The 18,201-nt window shown below is 45.0% G+C and overlaps 1 protein-coding gene across 14 annotated transcripts in view; it reads right to left on the reverse strand.

The window, feature by feature from the left end:
- The window catches only part of NR3C1 (nuclear receptor subfamily 3 group C member 1), a 246,016-nt gene that overhangs the window by 92,695 nt on the left and 135,120 nt on the right, over positions 1–18,201 (reverse strand). For 2 of the 14 annotated variants that reach the window (XM_021080408.2, XM_005652953.4), the window contains exons 1-2: positions 16,052–16,104; positions 10,543–11,757 (exon numbers count right to left, since the gene is read on the reverse strand). In XM_021080408.2, coding sequence (XP_020936067.2) covers positions 10,543–11,744 — 1,202 coding nt within the window. In that variant the 5' untranslated portion in view covers positions 11,745–11,757; positions 16,052–16,104. 14 annotated transcript variants of the gene reach the window in all.

Raw genomic sequence — 18,201 nt, forward strand, 5'->3', positions numbered from 1 at the left:
CCATGATATAATAATCTGTGTGAATGTAATTGTGTTTAAATATATGTATTTTATTTTGTAAAAAAAAAAAAAAAAAAAAAGAACAGGCATTCTTCCTAAATCATGCAAACCAATTGCTAGATACTACTGAACATGAAAAGAAAATTGTATACACTGATAAATATATTTGCTTTGGAATTGGTTAACTAGCTAGTTACCTAAAATTATAAAAGAGCTATGAAGTTACAGCTGAAGGGTAAGATTTAGAATGTTCTTTAATTACTGTGTGATAGATAGTTTCTTACTACTATGCACTCAGAATTGTCAATTCAAACTGTTTCCAATTTGAATTCTACCAAGATTTCTTAATAGTTTCTAACAAGATTTGCTTCATTAATGGAGTTTTTATTATTGTTGTAAATAAAAATAATTATGAAAAAAAAAATTAAATTGCCATTTAGCTTATTTCTGAACTTGGCTCTTTGTTATCTAAAGAGATTTCTAACTTTGGTTTTAAGTCACCAAATTTGGCTTTTTGAAGTTTTTTTCCAACCACTTTATCTGGAAAGAAAAATGTGACTGGAGTTCCCACTGTGGTGCAGTGTGTTAGGAATCCAACTGCAGTGGCTCAGGTCACAACAGAGGCATGGGTTTAATCTCCAGCCTAACACAGTGGGTTAAAGGATCTGGCATAGCCACAGCTCCCATATTCAATACCTGGCCTGGGAACTTTCATGAGGTGCAGGTGCAGCCATTAAAAAAAAAAAAAAAAAAAAAAAAAAGGAGAAAGAAATAAGTTAATAAATATAGTCAAAGGAGCTTCATAATTTTTCCAAATTTATACACTTAAGATAAACTGTGGTATTCATTACAGTAGAAGCTCTTTTTCACACAGCTTTTCAAATTAAAGTTTCTTAAGGACCAAGAATCAAGGAGTTTCCACTGTAGCTCAGTGTGTAAAGAATCTGACTGCAGCAACTTAGGTTGCTGTGGAGGTGCAGGTTTGATCCCTGGCCCAGTGCGGTGGGATAAAGGATCTGGTACTGCCGTAAGTCACAGCTACGGCTCCTCAAGCCCTGGCCCAGGAACTTCCATATATTGTTGTGTAGCCATTGAAAAAAAAAAAAAGAAAAAAAGAAAAAAAAAGAATCTTTACATACTTGATTTTATAAGAACACCAGGCAAAAAGAGTTCCTGTTGTGGCTCAGTGCTAACGAACCTGACTAGTATCCATGAGGACATGGGTTCGATTCCTGGCCTCGCTCAGTGGATTAAGGATCTGGCGGTGCTATGAGCTGCGGCGTAGGTCACAGATGTGGCTCGGATCATGCACTGCTGTGGCTGTGGTGCAGGCTGGCAGCTGCAACTCTGATTTGACCCCCTAGCCTGGGAACTTCCATATGCCGCTGGTGGGGCCCCAAAAAGACAAAAAACAAAACACCAGACAATAAAACAGAAAAGGGATAGTCAAGCACTTATTTTAAACAAAGATAACAATGTGGCTGAAGTTATCAATATGGCTATTAAATTTAGATAGTAGTGAAAAGCTAACAACGACAAAAAAAAATTGAGAAAAATGCAAAAAAATGATCTTGGCACTGAAAAGCTTTCAATACATTAATCCTTATGAAATGGGATCTAGGACCCTTCAGGGATAATACACAGCAGACCCTGAAACAGTCTTTGTGCTTGATAAAGAAGAAATACCTACACAGGCACACATGTCCCAATGTACTTAAGCCAGTTGAAGGTCATGCTGGCTTGAGCTCAGGAGACTTGGCAGAGCTTTAAGAATTCCACACCGAATTTTTACAGTACTTTTTAATTTTCAAAGTAAACAACCACACTCAAATTCTGCAAGCAAGAATGCTGGGTGCTCTCACTATTTTGCAGAAGCTGAAACTGTGACAGAGAGCAGTGAGTGACTACACAAATAGGCGTGAGAGAGCAGAGAGGCTGGACCCCACTGCTCCTTTACATGTTGTTTAAAAATTCACTGGTGACCAGTGACAAGTATTTAAGACCCAAGAGGGATTTCTAACACAGTATTAGTAATATTTCCCTTTAGAGCACTATTAAATATTAAATATTCCTTTTTTTTCTCTTTAAATGTCTCAAATTCTCCCACCTGTGAAGTTAAGGTAAATAACAGCTGCCTTCTATACTATAAAGCTATCAACAGAATCAGTAACAATATAGAAACTAGAATTAAAAACCTTCGGAGGGCTGTTGAGAGGTTTAAATGAGATGAAGGCATACAAAATCCTTAGCCCAGTGGTGCCATATAATGAGGAAAACCATCATTAGGGGGAAAAAAGGTTGACTATGCTGAAAAGAATACGGATAATGTCTGTTTTTAAAAATCTCAAGTAAGTGATTTCCTGGTAACTTTTATGAAACACATGGCTCATGCGCATCATAACCAGAGAGCAGATCTTAAGGGAAGCCTGCTGGGGAGCTTAGACTACTGAGAATGAGGTATTCGAAGCGGTAATACCACCAACTAGTTCTGTGCTCCTTCTCGAGACACTTTCTATAGGTCTCCTTTCCTTAGCTGATGAACAAAAGAGAGTGTGTTGTGGGGGGGGGGGGTGAACCTTCAAGTACCTTTAAGCTCTCGGGTCACTATACCTAAAACGAATGGAAAGCCAGCTCCAAGAATTCAAGAGCCCCACCGCCCAAGCTCTACCAACAACTGTGTTTATCTGGTTATCTCCTATGTACCACCGATGACATTATTTTCAAGTCTTCTTTTGTTAAAAATACCAAATCTGGGTTTATTTTCATCTTGTACTTGATAATGTACAAAGAATGTCCAAGAACCAATTTTTGTATACCATTCCCTGCCTAGGTTGCCTCCACTCAAGAAAAAAAAAAAATAGGTTAAGAGGACTGCAGAATTTTAGAAACAGAAACACACACACGTGTTTTGAAAATAATTTAGATATAACTGGAAAAGTATCCTGCCTCTGAAACACCTCATCAGTCAAGGCCATGGACGGGTTCGGCTCAGCTTTAGACCTCAAGCCTTCGACGTTCAGTCTCGTTCTTTCTACCATTTCCACTACTGAGTAACTAAACCCAACTGTTTGGAAGGGATCTGAAGATTTAAAAAAAAGCCCACCAAATGTCAACTGGTACAGCCACTATGGAGAACAGTTTGGAGATACCTTAGAAATCTATACATAGAACTTCCATATGACCCCGCAATCCCACTCTTGGGCATCTATCCGGACAAAACTCTACTTAAAAGAGACACGTGCACCCGCATGTTCATTGCAACACTATTCACAATAGCCAGGACATGGAAACAACCCAAATGTCCATCGACAGAGGATTGGATTCGGAAGATGTGGTATATATACACAATGGAATACTACTCAGCCATAAAAAAGAATGACATAATGCCATTTGCAGCAACATGGATGGAACTAGAGAATCTCATCCGGAGTGAAATGAGCCAGAAAGACAAAGACAAATACCATATGATATCACTTATAACTGGAATCTAATATCCAGCACAAATGAACATCTCCTCAGAAAAGAAAATCATGGACTTGGAGAAGAGACTTGTGGTTGCCTGATGGGAGGGGGAGGGAGTGGGAGGGATCGGGAGCTTGGGCTTATCAGACACAACTTAGAACAGATTTACAAGGAGATCCTGCTGAGTAGCATTGAGAACTATGTCTAGATACTCAAGTTGCAACAGAACAAAGGGTGGAGGAAAAAAATGTAAATGTAATGTATACATGTAAGGATAACCTGACCCCCTTGCTGTACAGTGGGAAAATTTAAAAAAATATTAAAAAAAAAGAATAGTGCCTGACACACACACACACACACACACACACACACACACACAAAAGCTCACCAAGTTTGCAATTTATATCACCATGAAATTAAGGAAACCCTTATCCCCAATACTTACAAAAGCATGAAAACATTAAAACAACAGCAAAGGAGAGCCGTGTCCTTAGTAAACCAGTAGAGCTTTAATGTTCAACATGTGATGATCATAAGGTCACAAGTCACCGCATTGCCCCAACCAGCATGAAAAAATAAATCATGTACCAAATTAGATGTCATTTCACAACAGCTTTAAAAAATTGGCTATTAAATATCCTTTCACAATAGCTACAGCCATTATGGACAATTATGAAATCAAACTAGAATAAAGTTTAATTTTATTATAGAAAGAAACTCTATTATAAAAAGAAAGGCTTAACATTCACTGCAACAACCTTCATGTTCTGAACACTGCAGCTTGAGGTGAACTCACACTGCTTGTTAAAAAAACAAAAAGTCAAAGATAATGTGCTGAATACCCGCAAAGATAATGTGCTGAACACCTGAAGCCGCCGGCCTATGCCAGAGCTACAGCCACACAGGATCTGAGCCGCATCTGCAACCTACACCACAGGTCACAGCAACGCCGGATCCTCAACCCACTGAGCAAGGCCAGGGATCGAACCCGCAACCTCATGGTTCCTAGTCGGATTCATTTCCGCTGCGCCGCGACGGGACCTCCTGGATAGATTCTTTAAGATTTGCTATGTATGAGATCCCTCCCGCAGCTAAAACCTTTCCATGTGCGTGTGTGGTGTCCTACGGTGTGAATGAAAGCATGATGAAATAAGAGGTCGTTTCACTCAATTTGTTGTCTTATAGACACTATTAATCTCGTTGGAACTTGGTCAAAACAATTTTTAAAGCACTCAAAATTAATATCTGAGTTACTCTGAAAGAGTGTTTAAGCACGCAGATCGACCAAGATAAGTCATTAATATTTAAGTTGGCCCAGAGATAAAATTAGAAAACACCACAGTTCCATTAAAAATGACCGGCTTGGAGTTCCCGTCGTGGCGCAGTGGTTAACGAATCCGACTAGGAACCATGAGGTTGCGGGTTTGGTCCCTGCCCTTGCTCAGTGGGTTAATGATCCGGCGTTGCCGTGAGCTGTGGTGTAGGTTGCAGACGCGGCTCGGATCCCGCGTTGCTGTGGCTCTGGCGTAGGCCGGTGGCTACAGCTCCGATTGGACCCCTAGCCTGGGAACCTCCATATGCCGCAGGAGCGGCCCAAAGAAATAGCAAAAAGACAAAAAAAAAAAAAAAAAAAAAAAAAAATGACCGGCTTTACGGACTACACGGCAATGTAGATAGTTTAAATGAGTGTCTAGAAATGGCAGAATCCCATAATTCACAGCATATGTACCATTAAATAAGAACTTACTTCCTCAATGTTCTAGCAGCAAATACACAACCCATGGAAATATATTCCTAAAGAAGAGGGTTACTCTCCACAGTCTGACGACTGTGTCCAAGTGTGTGCAAGCGCGCTGGGAAACATCAGGTGGTTCTCCCAACATAAGATGTCATCACTGTTTCAACTACCTCCCAGTAATTGCATTTTTACTGATTAAATAGCAGCCTAAACAAAAATGGGAAAAACACAAATGCGATCTTAGCTGAAAGAATCTCAAAGTTGTAAAATTTCTATTCCCTCCTTTTTTGTAATAAAGTACAGCAAAAGACAACGTGACCCTATAAACATCGAGGTTATATTGCCACAATAGAGTGTGGCCTCAAATAAAAGAAACTGAACTGCAATCCTAGGCAATGCACTCCTTTGCATATAAACAAGCCCCAAATTTCTTTTTCTTTTTTTTTTTTTTTGGGTCCTCTAAACTCATGACAGCTGAACCAGACTGGTTTCCGCTCTTCCACCCCTGCACACCTCCACTGCTCTTCTTCCCCTGGGCCCTTCCCCCAACACCTATTAATTCACAGACTGCACCGGAAACCTGTATTTGCGGGACCTTTGTGGCCCTAGGGAGGAATAAAAAGGCGACCTGTCAAAACGAGGTTCTTTGAATCTACAGCTAATTCTGAGCCACTACAAAATGACTTACTTTCTGCCATATACGAAACCAATGGATTAAATCAACACAAAATCACCATTAAAACTCACGCTAATCCAGTTGAGTATAAAAAAGATCATGTGCAATTCAAAGAGCCAGGAACCCTTGATGGAGCTTTCTTCCCCCAAATGGAAGTTGTCCATATGAATATTTTTATTTGCTGGGAAAATACAAAACCCAAGTAGAACAAGCCAGAGGAAAATTAAAGCAGTTGGCTTTCTGAAATTGCAGAAATAAGGAGAGCAAGAGCTTTTAAACCATTCTAAAAAGTTCACCAAGTAATTGCCTTTTTTTTTTTTCAGTTACAGCTTAATTCAACAAAATATTACTTTAAGGTTTTTTTTTTTTTTTTTTTTTGCAACATATTCACCAATATACATTTTCCATGACTCAGAAATATGGAAACAAGTGCCCATGAATTTGGCAAATATCTGTAAATACTGTATTACACAATTACCAAGACGTCCTTAGAAGGGTAGACGCTATTTGACGCAAAGCTATTTTGCCTGTTTTAATTTGCTCACATCAACAGTAGCACCTAATAAGAATTTACTACTCAGTAAAATCAGATGTGATCTTAAAAGAAAAGAAAAATGTGTTTTAAGAAATACGCCCCAGACTTAGTTTAAACGCAATGTAAATTAAGATTTCCCAACAACTAGGCTGTTTCAATCACCTGCAGGCCAGAGTAGACTTAGACTTATATAACCAACCCACTAATACAGGTGTTTGTTCACATGAGGCACTCATACTAAAATAACCCTTCTCTTTCTCTCTTTCAGGCTCCTAAAGTGATTTCTACCCACAAATGAATTTTACTATTAATACAACTTGCATTTAACCTACATTTACGCAAGTGTCTTTCAGACTATGCTTTTTCATAAAATCTATGAACAGTCAATAAAATATTGAAGGCGGTCAGATTTTTACGTTATTTGGAACATCCATAGGTACAACCAAAACAGCATTTATCATTTTATAATTGATAAATACAAGTTATTTATCCAGTATAAAAATATCATGGAAGAGCCAAAGAAACATCGCAAGAAGTAATTTCAATAAAATCTGACCACATGCTAATCACACATTTCTTTACTGGAGTCATTCCACGCTAAACTGACACACCTGAATACACAAGGTGTTTCAGCTTGTGGGTTTTTTTTTTTTTTTCTTTCTTTTACAAATAATATAGCCATAGTGAAGTAAAGGGTTTTAAAAAAGGGGGGAGGGGGAGAAGATTCTTATCCTAAAGCTAAAAGCAAATACATAAATCAAAGCAAATTTCCTTTAACATTCAGAAATCATTTTATCAGAGGATATCAGAAATATTAAGCTTAAAAAAGACACTGGAACACTCACTGCCAGAACTTTCAGAAGGAAAGGAAAAGCAGGAAGAAAGTATCTACTAAGAAGGGGAGTTCATCAAAATAAAACCCTCTTCCTTACGCCTCCTCTCTGAGAAAACTTCCAACACATTGTCGTTAAGAAAAGTGAAAAAGGGACTGAATCATGCTGTGTTTGTACAGGTCATTTTCATTGTTAGTAAAATTAGACACAGATGCAATTAATAATGAGATGTTAAATATACATAATTTTTTATAGCTTCATTAAATGCCAATCAACAGAGCCCTCTACTCCACCTACGACTGTGTTTACAAATTCATCCCGAATCTTTCCTTCTCTCCCATCCCCTTACCTTTCAGAAAATGATCAACATTTTAGCACTGAAGTTTCAATATAATCCCAACAAAAGCTCTTAATTCTACCTGAAACCATCTACCATTTACTGCTTTGCCCCTTTCCAGCAGTGTCACCAGTGCTTAAGTAAAACAATGCTGAAAATCCAAAAATCCTCAGTGTTACAAGGTTATGCCAAATGTATGACTGACTTTCATTGTTTAAAAAGTCTATTAAGTTATAATATTTACTCGAAGAATGCATTTGAGTATCAATAGTTTCGTTTTACTATCAATGAACTTAAAATACCTGTAATGCTCAATCATGATATACGTAATTTTACAATTTAATGTAGTAACTGGATGTTGTGCTATGCTGACACATCAGAAGGAACTGACTTCCACCCCCCAAAAAAGAGTATAACATATTTTTTAAACATGCTAAGAAGAAGCAATTTTAGGTGACGTTTTTAAAAAGTCAAATTACAATTTATGCTTTTAAAAAATTTAAACAGAATGCAAGTCATTAGAGGATTTGACATTTTTATATCTAAAGTGGGAAAGTCAGCATTCAATGTAATTATGGTCTCAACATGCTGATTTATCTGATGATTAATCAGGGTCACTGGTCAAAGTGTTTGGCTGGAACCACTTAAAACATATAAAGAAAGCAACCAATTTTAGTTGTTTCAGGGCCATTGTTTGGAAACAATAGGCTAATTCAATGATGGTAAAAAAGAAACATTGTTTCAATTTATTGGGAAGAAGCTTTGTTCTGGGTAATCACAGTTCTCAACCTTAAGGCTGCTAAGGTATAAAATTTTCCAACTTTCTTCAATGATCCTGTAAAGGTATTACACCTTTTCATTAGAACAAAAACTGACTATAATTCCAAATCACACATCAGCTAAAATAATCATTTCATTGGTTATTGAAGAATCTTGAAAAGGCCATAACATCACTGCTTTGCCTACCATCATATGGCTGTTATGAGGCTGACACATTTTACATGTTACAAATTACTAGAAAATATTAAAATTATCTTAAATGATGCATGTAAGACATTCTTTAACTCCAGATTTTACAGGGCTTAATGAAAGCTTACAGTGAATGGGAAATGCTAAGTTCTTCTTCCATGCTTTTGTGTGTGTGAATTGATTCCTTGATTTTACTTTTTGAAGTACTTTTTTCATTTTTAAAGTTTTATTGAAGTATAGGTGATTGACAATGCTTTTTTATAGTAGGGAAAATGAAAACCATACTATGGTGAGTATCAGAACAAAAATCATTAATAATCACGAAGCCCTTCCTGAGATTTTATTTTTCTTGGTACAATTGCATTTTCTAAATCAATAGAAAATGCAATTGTACATTTCCTAGAGATAGCTTAGTCAAACCAACTGTACTGAACTCTTTTAAGACAACCAAGCACATTCAATCAGGATTCCACTGCCCAAAATTTGAAATTGAAAAATTTTAAACGTGTCTTTTAACATTTAAACACAACAGCTTATGTGATAACATCTCAAATCTCCTTATGAAAACATCTAAAATCTTTAATTCGGAATGACAGCAATAAAAAGTGAAGTAGAATTCTTCTAAGTGAAAGATAATTATTATCTGAATAACAGATTAGTAGGTAGTCTACATTAAGTCACAGGAACGAAGGCTTTTTTTTTTTTTTTAACTTTTGGGAAGGAACATTTATCTTTTAAAGGAATAGAACATAGCCTAAATCTAATTATTTCCCCCAATTAGAAAAGCTTTCTACTTAAAGAGCAAGGAAGAGACACCTCCGTATTAGAATATACCTTTAGTAGAGAAAGCATTTTGAAGAGAGTTTTAAATAAAATCTTCAATGACTATTTAATGGGAGGCAGGACTAACATTTAAGAACTGAAAGCACTGATGTACAAAGAAATCACTGTCTTCCCCCTCTTCCCCTAAAGAACCCACTGATCAATCAATCTTGGGTCCCTACATTTACAGGTTTCTATTTTCCTTCACACCTGGAAAGTGACATACAGTGACCTGGACTGGGGGATGGGGGCATGGGACAATGAACTTAGACCCTACCAACAGATACACCTCAATTTAGCACTTTTTTCTGGTAATTCCATTTTAACAGCCCTCGTCGAGGTCAAAGGGAAATATCAATACACTTATAAATGAGAAAAAAGAAGAGAGAGCAGCTCATCAAACAGAGCTCGGACTGCAGCTTACCACTTCGCCATCAGTCACAAACCAGGGAACTCCGGTAGGAATATCCGAAAGTGACATCAAGCTCCGTGTTGCCACCCATCTCTTTCTTAAAGAGCCCCATCAGCAGACGCAGCTCATCTGCTTCAGGTCAGCTGCTCTGAGGGCAAGTCCCAAGGCTGAAACTTGGGTCAGGTACACTGCTCACTGCATTGCCTGAGCAAGCTCAGAACTCACCTTCTCCAACCGGAGGTTAGGTTTGAGGAAAAGGCCTCAGGGTTAGCACCTCTGACTCTTAACCCTTTCATCTCTTCAGGTCAGCACATCACACGTGTACAAATACGACACAGCATTTGATTACGTGAAGTATTAAGGGTTGTTTTTCACGGTCATGTAGGCGCATATTCTCAAACAGCTCAAAGGAGTATATGCACAGTAAACGTATTTCCAGACATTATACCTCCTTGAACTTACATCACCTGTACTTAAAGATACCTGTTAATGAGGACAGATCATCTTAAATTTTTACATAAAATGTTCAAACTCTGGTCAATGGGATAATGAATGCCACGATTTCAGAAAAAAACGAAACTATTTGTTTTTGCACAGATAAACCCCTTGGATTATATACCACACCTACTTTCAAGAGGCCCTTTAAACTCACTCACATGAAAGAAACACATGAATTGCTGGACCCATAAGCCAACATTTAAATCTATCAATCTACCCCAAACGAGCCGGTCTTAGGAAACAGAAAGCATGCCTCTTACCTTGAGTAGCCATTCGAAAAAACTGATCGGCCAGAGAAGTTCAAAGTCCCCAAGGAAGTCAAGTTATCGTCTCCAGATCCTTGGCATCTATTCCAATTTTCTGAACCCACAGGAATCGGGGGAATGACATTAAAAAGAGGTTTCTGCTCCTGCTGTTTGGAAAGGGATGCTGCCGTGTTCATGTCATAGTGGTACAGCTGTCCCCCCGAGGTGCTCACCCCGTGAACAGAAATGGCAGACATTTTACCACCAATTATGTTTGCCCCAGAAAAGCTCGCCTGACAGTAGGCTGGGCCCAGTTTCTCCTGCTTAATCACCCCTGGGGTGCAGAGTTCGATAAAATCTTCTTTTTCTGTTTTCACTTGGGGCAGTGGCACACTGTTGGGGCTCGGTAAGATAAGCTCTCCGTTATCCTTCACTTTAGGTTTCGTGTCCGGCAAAACAAGAGGCTTACAGTCCTCGGTCGAGCTTCCTTCCAAGAGGAAGGGATCCTCCTCTCCTGCCAAAGGGGAGAGCAAACAGTTTTCATCGATCAAGAGGTCTGAGCTCCAGGGACTCTCACTTGTCTCTTTACCTGGAGACCCAGAAGGAAGCTCCAAATCCTGGAGTTTCTTCCTCCAAATGTCAAAGGTGCTTTGGTCTGTGGTAAACAACTTCACGTTACCCCCGTTGGTGCCAGTCTGACCCTTCACATTCGGCTGCTCTGGAGCCCCATCAGAGTGGGTTTTTGGAAACGCCTTCTCTGCCGGAGCAGCAGAACCAGCAGCGGAGGCTGAACTCTTGGGGTTCTCTGGAACACTGGTCGACCTACTGAGGTTTGCGATGCTTTCTTCCAGAAGCCGGAAGTCTGTCTCCCCAGAGGAAAGGCTGATTTGGCCCTGCTGTGGGAATCCCAGGTCACTTCCCATCACTTTAGTTTCGGTCTCTCCCATGTACAGTCCCATGGAGAGTGAAACTGCCTTGGACAGATCTGGCTGCTGTGCATTGCTTCCTGAGCCTTTTGGAAAGTCCACCGCAAGCCTCTGCTGCTTGGAGTCTGGCTGAGACACAGCAGCCAGGGAGGGTGAAGCTGCAGAAACCTTCACAGGAGTTCCTCCCCTCAGGCTTTTATAGAAGTCCATCACATGGGCTCTCTCCCGGCCAAGCACGCTGCTGGGGATTTCTTCTCTGCTGGGGGGGGTCAGCGATTCCTTGGGGTCCATCAGTGGGTATCAGCTACAAAAAAGAGGGAGCACATAATAAGCTGTAAAGTCACATTATCTCTGTGATCCCATTAGTAAGAGCCTGTTAAACGAACCCTTTAGGTAACTCTGGTTCCTTGCTATCAGTAGTTTCTGACCAGTAGCATCAAAGAACTGGGTCCCCGGCTCCCACTCCAGGTGCCACATTTAAAAATACAATGCCGTCCATTTAGCACAGCTAAGGACAAAACTGTATCACGCTAAGCTCGGCTGTTCATCCTGCCACACACAAAACAGGAACTTTGTTAATCATAGACATTATAATTCATTACATCTGATGATTCTCAAGGTTCAAGTTAATGTCAAAGTATTTAATTAAAAAAGAAGTATTCCTACCTCTTCTCAACCAATCAAGGCTGTCTGCTTTTCTGAGAACCCATTCCCCTACCACTTGATAAACACCATACTAGAATTCTCTCATTATCTCCAAATTCCCTTCCTACCACTCATCCAAACCTTTTGGTACAACCTAGTGGTAAACCATACATTGTACTTGAAAAATAAACGACAATGGTCTGCTCCTCTTCCAAGAGGCGTGGAAAAGGCTCTTAATCTTTAACTCCTATTTTTTAATGAATGTGCCTAACAGTGCGTGCCTTCAAACTGTCAACATATGAAATGAAAGACACTGTATGCAGGCTACCAAAAATTCAGACCGTACAAAAGAGAACATGGAGTAGCTTCTCCCTACAGTTTTAGCTAATTTAAACATAACAAAAACAGCTCTCTCAAGCTTCGGACACCATAAATCTAGATGAAGCGACATTACGTTTTTAAACTGCTTAAAACCCTCAGTATGAAATACCATTAAATCGCTAAAAGAAGACTTTTCCTTTCCAAATATCGGAATACTGAAAAACAGAGGGAAAAAAACACGGCAGAATCACATTCATATAAATCCCAGTAAAGTAACACCTAATAAAAATACTCAGAATAATTTTCTCTGCATTCCAGACCTTCACTTCTCCTAATTCTGAGCCTATCCTCAGGAGAGTTAGGTTGTGAGCAGCCTCAACAGCCAAGACGTTGGAAGAGGCGGGCGAAGGCTTTGATACGCACGTTTGCGACACTACAGTCAAATCCCATCCAAGGAAAGGAAATCTTTTCCTGAACGGAGGCTTTAAGAAGCACAAACTTGACTGGCCCTCCGGGAAAGTGATCAGGGCAGACCGAGGTGGGGGACTTGCCACTACAAACCTTTAAGGTGAATTGCTGATCTCCCCGCCCTCCGCCGCCTTTACCTGATAACGATCTCTCAACACCACGAATCAACTGGAGCCTAATGAATTTCCAGGCCGCTTTGACAGCTGCCTTCAAACTCGAAACCAAAACAATACTCCATAAAACGAAACGAACCCTCAAAGGACCTAATACCCCCGTTTACATTGCAAATAACCCTGTCCCAGTAATCGGCCTTAACGAACCATGGCCAGGGGTCTTAAGTGGCATTACAGGGCTGCAATTACCACGTCTGCAATCTCCCAGCGACAAACCAGCGCGTGTCACAAACCGCACCACGCAGCGAGTATGGCTGGGGAGGGTCTTTTCCTAAAGGGGGCCGCTTCCAAACGTCAGACGCGAAGGGATGCCGAGCGCCAAAGAACAAACCTTCGCGAGGAGGGGGCGAAAGCAAGTGTGGGGTTCAAAGAGAAATGTGTGCAGACCTGTTGAGTTCTTCCCCCGACACGCCCACTTCCACCAGACAACGCCAGCCCGGCCCAAGTCTCCGAGGGGCAGGCTGTCAGCCCCCCGCGTGTGTCCACGCGCGCACACACACAGACACACACACCCTGAGCGCCCGCCAGCAGGGAGACGCACTGGCACCTCGGCACAGACCCTGCTCGCGCTCGGGCGCTCTCGGTGGAGTGCAAAGACTCGGGCGAGTAGGATCCAGATGCGGCTCAGCGTTCACCCGCAAAGGGGATGTCCGGGAGGCCCTCCTGGGAGCGAAAAGCAAAGGGACGTGGGGGCCAACACACAGAGGCAAGGACGCCTGGCCAGGGAAGCCGAGGCTGGAAACCCGGGCGGCTCGACGAGGCTCCACTCGCTGCGAGCTCGGGTTCCTCCCCCTCGGCCCGGCCCGGGGACCGCGGCCCAGGGAGAGGAAGAGGCCAGCGCTGTCACCCGCCCGCTGCCCTTTCGTCACCACCACCGGGCCCTCGCTGGCCCCCACCCCCACTCCCCGCGGCTAATAAAAGTTTGCAGGCTCCGGCGGCGGCCCGGGAGCCGGCCCCCGACCCCAGCCCCGCACCTCGGGGGGCGAGCGCCCTCGCGGCCCCAGCCCCGGCCCCGGCCCGTCCTGCCTGCCGCTCCCCTCCCCTTACCTCTGCCCGCGGCGCCGCTCACCGCCGCCGTCCGCGGCTCCCACCGCAGCCGAGATAAACAACTTAGCGTGTGAAAGCAGGAGGAGCGGGAGCGATTTTTTTTTCTTAAAAAAAAAGGAAGTAAACAGCCGCCCCCTTCTCCATGGGGGGAGGGGAGGGCCCCTAGCGAAGAAAGTCCCCCATTTCCCCGCTGACAAGCCGGCCCCCCGCCCCGCTCCGCCGGCCGGGGCTCCCGGGCGCGCGTCCTCGCTGCCGGCGCCCCGCCGCTCCAGCCGCTCCAGCCGCGGCGGCTCCTTCCACCCACGAGAACCCGTCCCCGACGGGCGGGCGGTGACTCGGGCTCCCGTCACAGACTCGAGCTCGCAAAATGGAGGAGGAGGAGGAGGAGGAGGGGAGGCAGCGCGGACACGCGAAAGGGCCGCCCGGCCGCGGCGAGCAAGCGGGACCGAGCTGGGGGCGGGCGGAGGCGGCGCCACGGCGCGCACACACTCGCACACACACGCGCTCCCACTCCACCCCCGGCCGCTCCCCGCCCGAGGGGCCGCGCGGCGGCGGCGGCGAACGATGCAACCTGTTGGCGACGCTCGGCAACTGCAGGGGCGGCCGTGGCCCCCGCCCCCACGCCCTCCGCGCCCGCCCCGCCGCCCCGGCCGCGACGGCGCCTGCACGCCGGCGGCCCCAGGCACGGCCCCCACCCAGGCAGCCCTCCGGCCGCGCGGGGCCGATCCCCGTCCCCCGACCCCCCCCCCCCCGCCCCAGGAAAAAAGAGGCGGCGGCGGCCGACCTGGTCTTTCTGGGACGGGCTCCGGAGGGAACCGAGTTTCTCTAGTTTCTCTTCGCCGCTCCTTCCCGCCCCCGCCCAGCTCTGCGACTCCGGACCCACTCCGGGGTTCGCCCTGTCCCTCGGCGGCCACCGCCGCCGGCGTCCCAGCGGGTGACAGCGGGCTGGCTGCGGGAGCCAGGGCGCGGCCCGCAGCACAGCCGCGGGGGTGGTCCGCGCCGTGGCCCCCGGGCCGAACTGTGCGAAGCGTGTCACTTCACACGGGGCTGCGGGGTTGCACGGAAACAGTGCCGCAGCGCGTCGGCCGCTTGCGGGACTGGACGGCCAGACACGCCCTCTGGGGAGGCTTCGGGGAGCGGAGGGGGTCCGCGCATACGTACTCTGGGCCCGGGGAGAGTCGCGTGCCGGAGGGTCCCCCTCCCCCGCATCGTCTGGGCGGCCCACTCTGCAGCCGCCGCCGCTCGTTCGCACCCGGAGAGAAGTTGCAAAGCAGAACCCACCCTCCCCCGCGCCCCGACCGTCCCCCACCCTCTTCCCCGAGTCTGCGAGGCGGCGGCGGCGGCGGCAGAAGAAGGCGCCGCCTGCCAAGTTCAACCCCCAGCCCGCCCTCCCTCCCTCCTAGCGCGCTCACACTTGAAGGAAGTTGCACGCCAAATGCAAAACCTCCGGCGAACTAGATTTCTTTGCACTTTTTAATTATTTTTTAAAGGAAAGCAGGAGGTGGCAGGCCCCAAATCAAGTTGCAGGCGAAACAGTAAGTTGCTTGCAAAGTACACCCTCCTCCCCCCGCCAACCCCGCAACTCCTGACCTCTCTTTCCACCCCCTCCAGGGCCCGCATCCAAGTTTCCCGTGGAGGCCCCTCGCCCCCGAATCTTGACATTTGCTGCACTCTCCTCAAAGCGTCGCCCACCCTTTCGTGTTCGTGGGACCCCTGCCCCTCCAAATAAAACAGAACACACGCAGCTTTAAAATGTCAGCATTAAACTCCTTCCAGCTGTGCCCGTTAGGCGCCTCCTCCTCTGCTCGAAGGAAACACGTGGCCCTTCCCCAAAGAGAGGGGCGTGCGGTGAGGGGTGTCCGCGCGGGAGGCCCCCTCCCCAGCCCCCTTCCCCGGCCCGCCGCGTCCAGAGGGCTTGGGAACGTTTGGGACCGAGCCTCCTACCTTGGGCCGCACATATTACGATTTTTGTGACTCGGGGAAAGGTTGTGCTGTGTGGCTTTAGGGTTTGGGGAGGGAACTTTTGCGCCCCCACAGGTGACAGCGCTTGCCAGCTGCAGACGGGGGCGGAGGCTGCCGCAGCTCCACCCTGCCCTGCCCCTGGCGCTCGGCCGCTGCTCCTCTCGCCTCCCGCCGCGCTCGGCCCGGCGGCGGCCGCTCTGCCGCGACTTCTGGAAGAGGATTGGGGGAGCGCGTGCCGGAAGCCGCCCGCCGCCATCTTGGTAAAGGCCGGTGACGCCGCCCGGCAGGGCGCCCCCCGTCTCGGCCAAGATGCTCGCTCGCGGGCAGGCGAAGTCACCCCTCCTTGGTTCTGAGGGCGTGAAGGCTGCCCCGTGTGTCATCTGAGGTGACAGGAGAGAACTGGGCTACCAGCAAGCCGCCTGTCCGGAGGCAATCTGCACGGGCCGCCCCCAGATGACGCCGGGGCCGCCATCTTGGAAAAGGAAGCGAAGCTCGCCGCCTGGGAAAAGAGAAGCGTACCTAGACCTTCGCCGAAGCAGAACCTCAGCCGGAGAATGTTTATGAAGGGCGCGCTGAGCAACCCAGTTGTTAACAGATCCCCTTAAGGACCCAAGAGAGATGACTCCTCTCCTCTTCCCCTTGGCTGAAGTCAATGGGAAGGCCCTCGTCTTGGGTGCTCATAGTGCACTAAATAAGAATTTACTCTCAGGACCCCCTTGCCAGGTTTTCCACCCTGCAAGTCTCAAATTCTAAAATCACGTCTTCAGTGGATTGGGTCCCCAGACAACCAAGTTGGATGGGAAAAATCGCAGGACTCAAACCCACAATAATATGCTATGCATGTTTTAAAAGTGAGTTAAGTAACTCATACTGCAATGATTATCCTTACACATCTGCTTGACAGACTAGGAACTATTTATATATTTAAGAATATATTATATACAATAATTTGCACATATGTATATAAAGGGACTATAATAGATATCTAATACAATACCGCTTTCCATACCATAAACCTATTTCATAGTTGAATCTATGCTTAAAAAAAAAAAAAAAAAAAAAAAAAAACCACCTCATCTGTCTTACCTGTTCAAGTTCTAGGTGGTGGGTATATTGCTTTTAAATAATAGCTGCTTTTACAAAAGTTCCCAATTAACTTTCTCCCCACTCTTTTTTTCCCCGCAGGCCCAGTGCGGATTATCTTAACATGGGAAAAGACACTGTTTCAAATTAAAAATCACTACTGGAAACACTTTCAGTGGAGCAAGAGTGTGGAATTTTCCTGATTTTTCTGTTCAGTGGTCTAAAGATGCCTAACTTTTATTTTACAGGAAAAAAATCTCATTCCTCGGTCTTCACGTTCATATGAAAGGACACATAAACTGTAGATGGGCCCAGTGTCTCCTTTTCAGAGTCAGAATTAAGCTGTAGGGCTAACATTTTTTGACTCCCTCCCCCACTGCATGCACTACACACATACCCCCCGCTGCCCCCTTCTGCTGGCAGTAGCTGAATACCTAGGTATTGTTCTAATAGTCCAACTTGAGGAAACGAGGCTTAGGGAGCTTGAGCTGTATCCAGGGTCACACAGCTAAGCATGGAGAGTAGAAACAGACAATATTAAAGAGGTTTTTCTTCACCGATCTGGTAATTTCCATGAAAGAGTAGGTAAGTCCCATGATAGGCTTGCCATACGTGTGGATGGAATTTAATTCAAGAGATGAAATCAGTGAACCAGAAAGGACATGAGACTCAGTACTGCAATAATAAAGCAATTCTAACAGTAGTTAACCTTTGCTGAACATGTACTATCTGCCAGGCACCACTGAAAGTATTTTATATATACTATCTTAAGTCTTTAGCTATGAAAATTACTAATCTGTAACCCCGGGAAGTTGTGACTACTAAAAGAGAAGAAATAGGGTGAATCCCCGTCTGAGGGAGAATATATTTGTCTTAAAATATAAATATATATTATATTTAATATATAAATGAAGGTGCTATATTCCAAATGCCATCAAAGCAAGGATGTTTTCTGTTTTGTTCATTGCTGTATGTCTCACCCCAAAACAGAACCCAGTATGTAGTGAGCACTCAGCACCTATTTTGCAGAGTTAGAACAAAACGCTGAG

The sequence above is a fragment of the Sus scrofa genome, chromosome 2 (assembly GCF_054392235.1).
Source record: "Sus scrofa isolate SSC_HxYL_T2T_F1_AM1 chromosome 2, Sscrofa_HxYL_maternal_Yorkshire_Landrace_v2.0, whole genome shotgun sequence".
NCBI lineage: Eukaryota > Metazoa > Chordata > Mammalia > Artiodactyla > Suidae > Sus > Sus scrofa.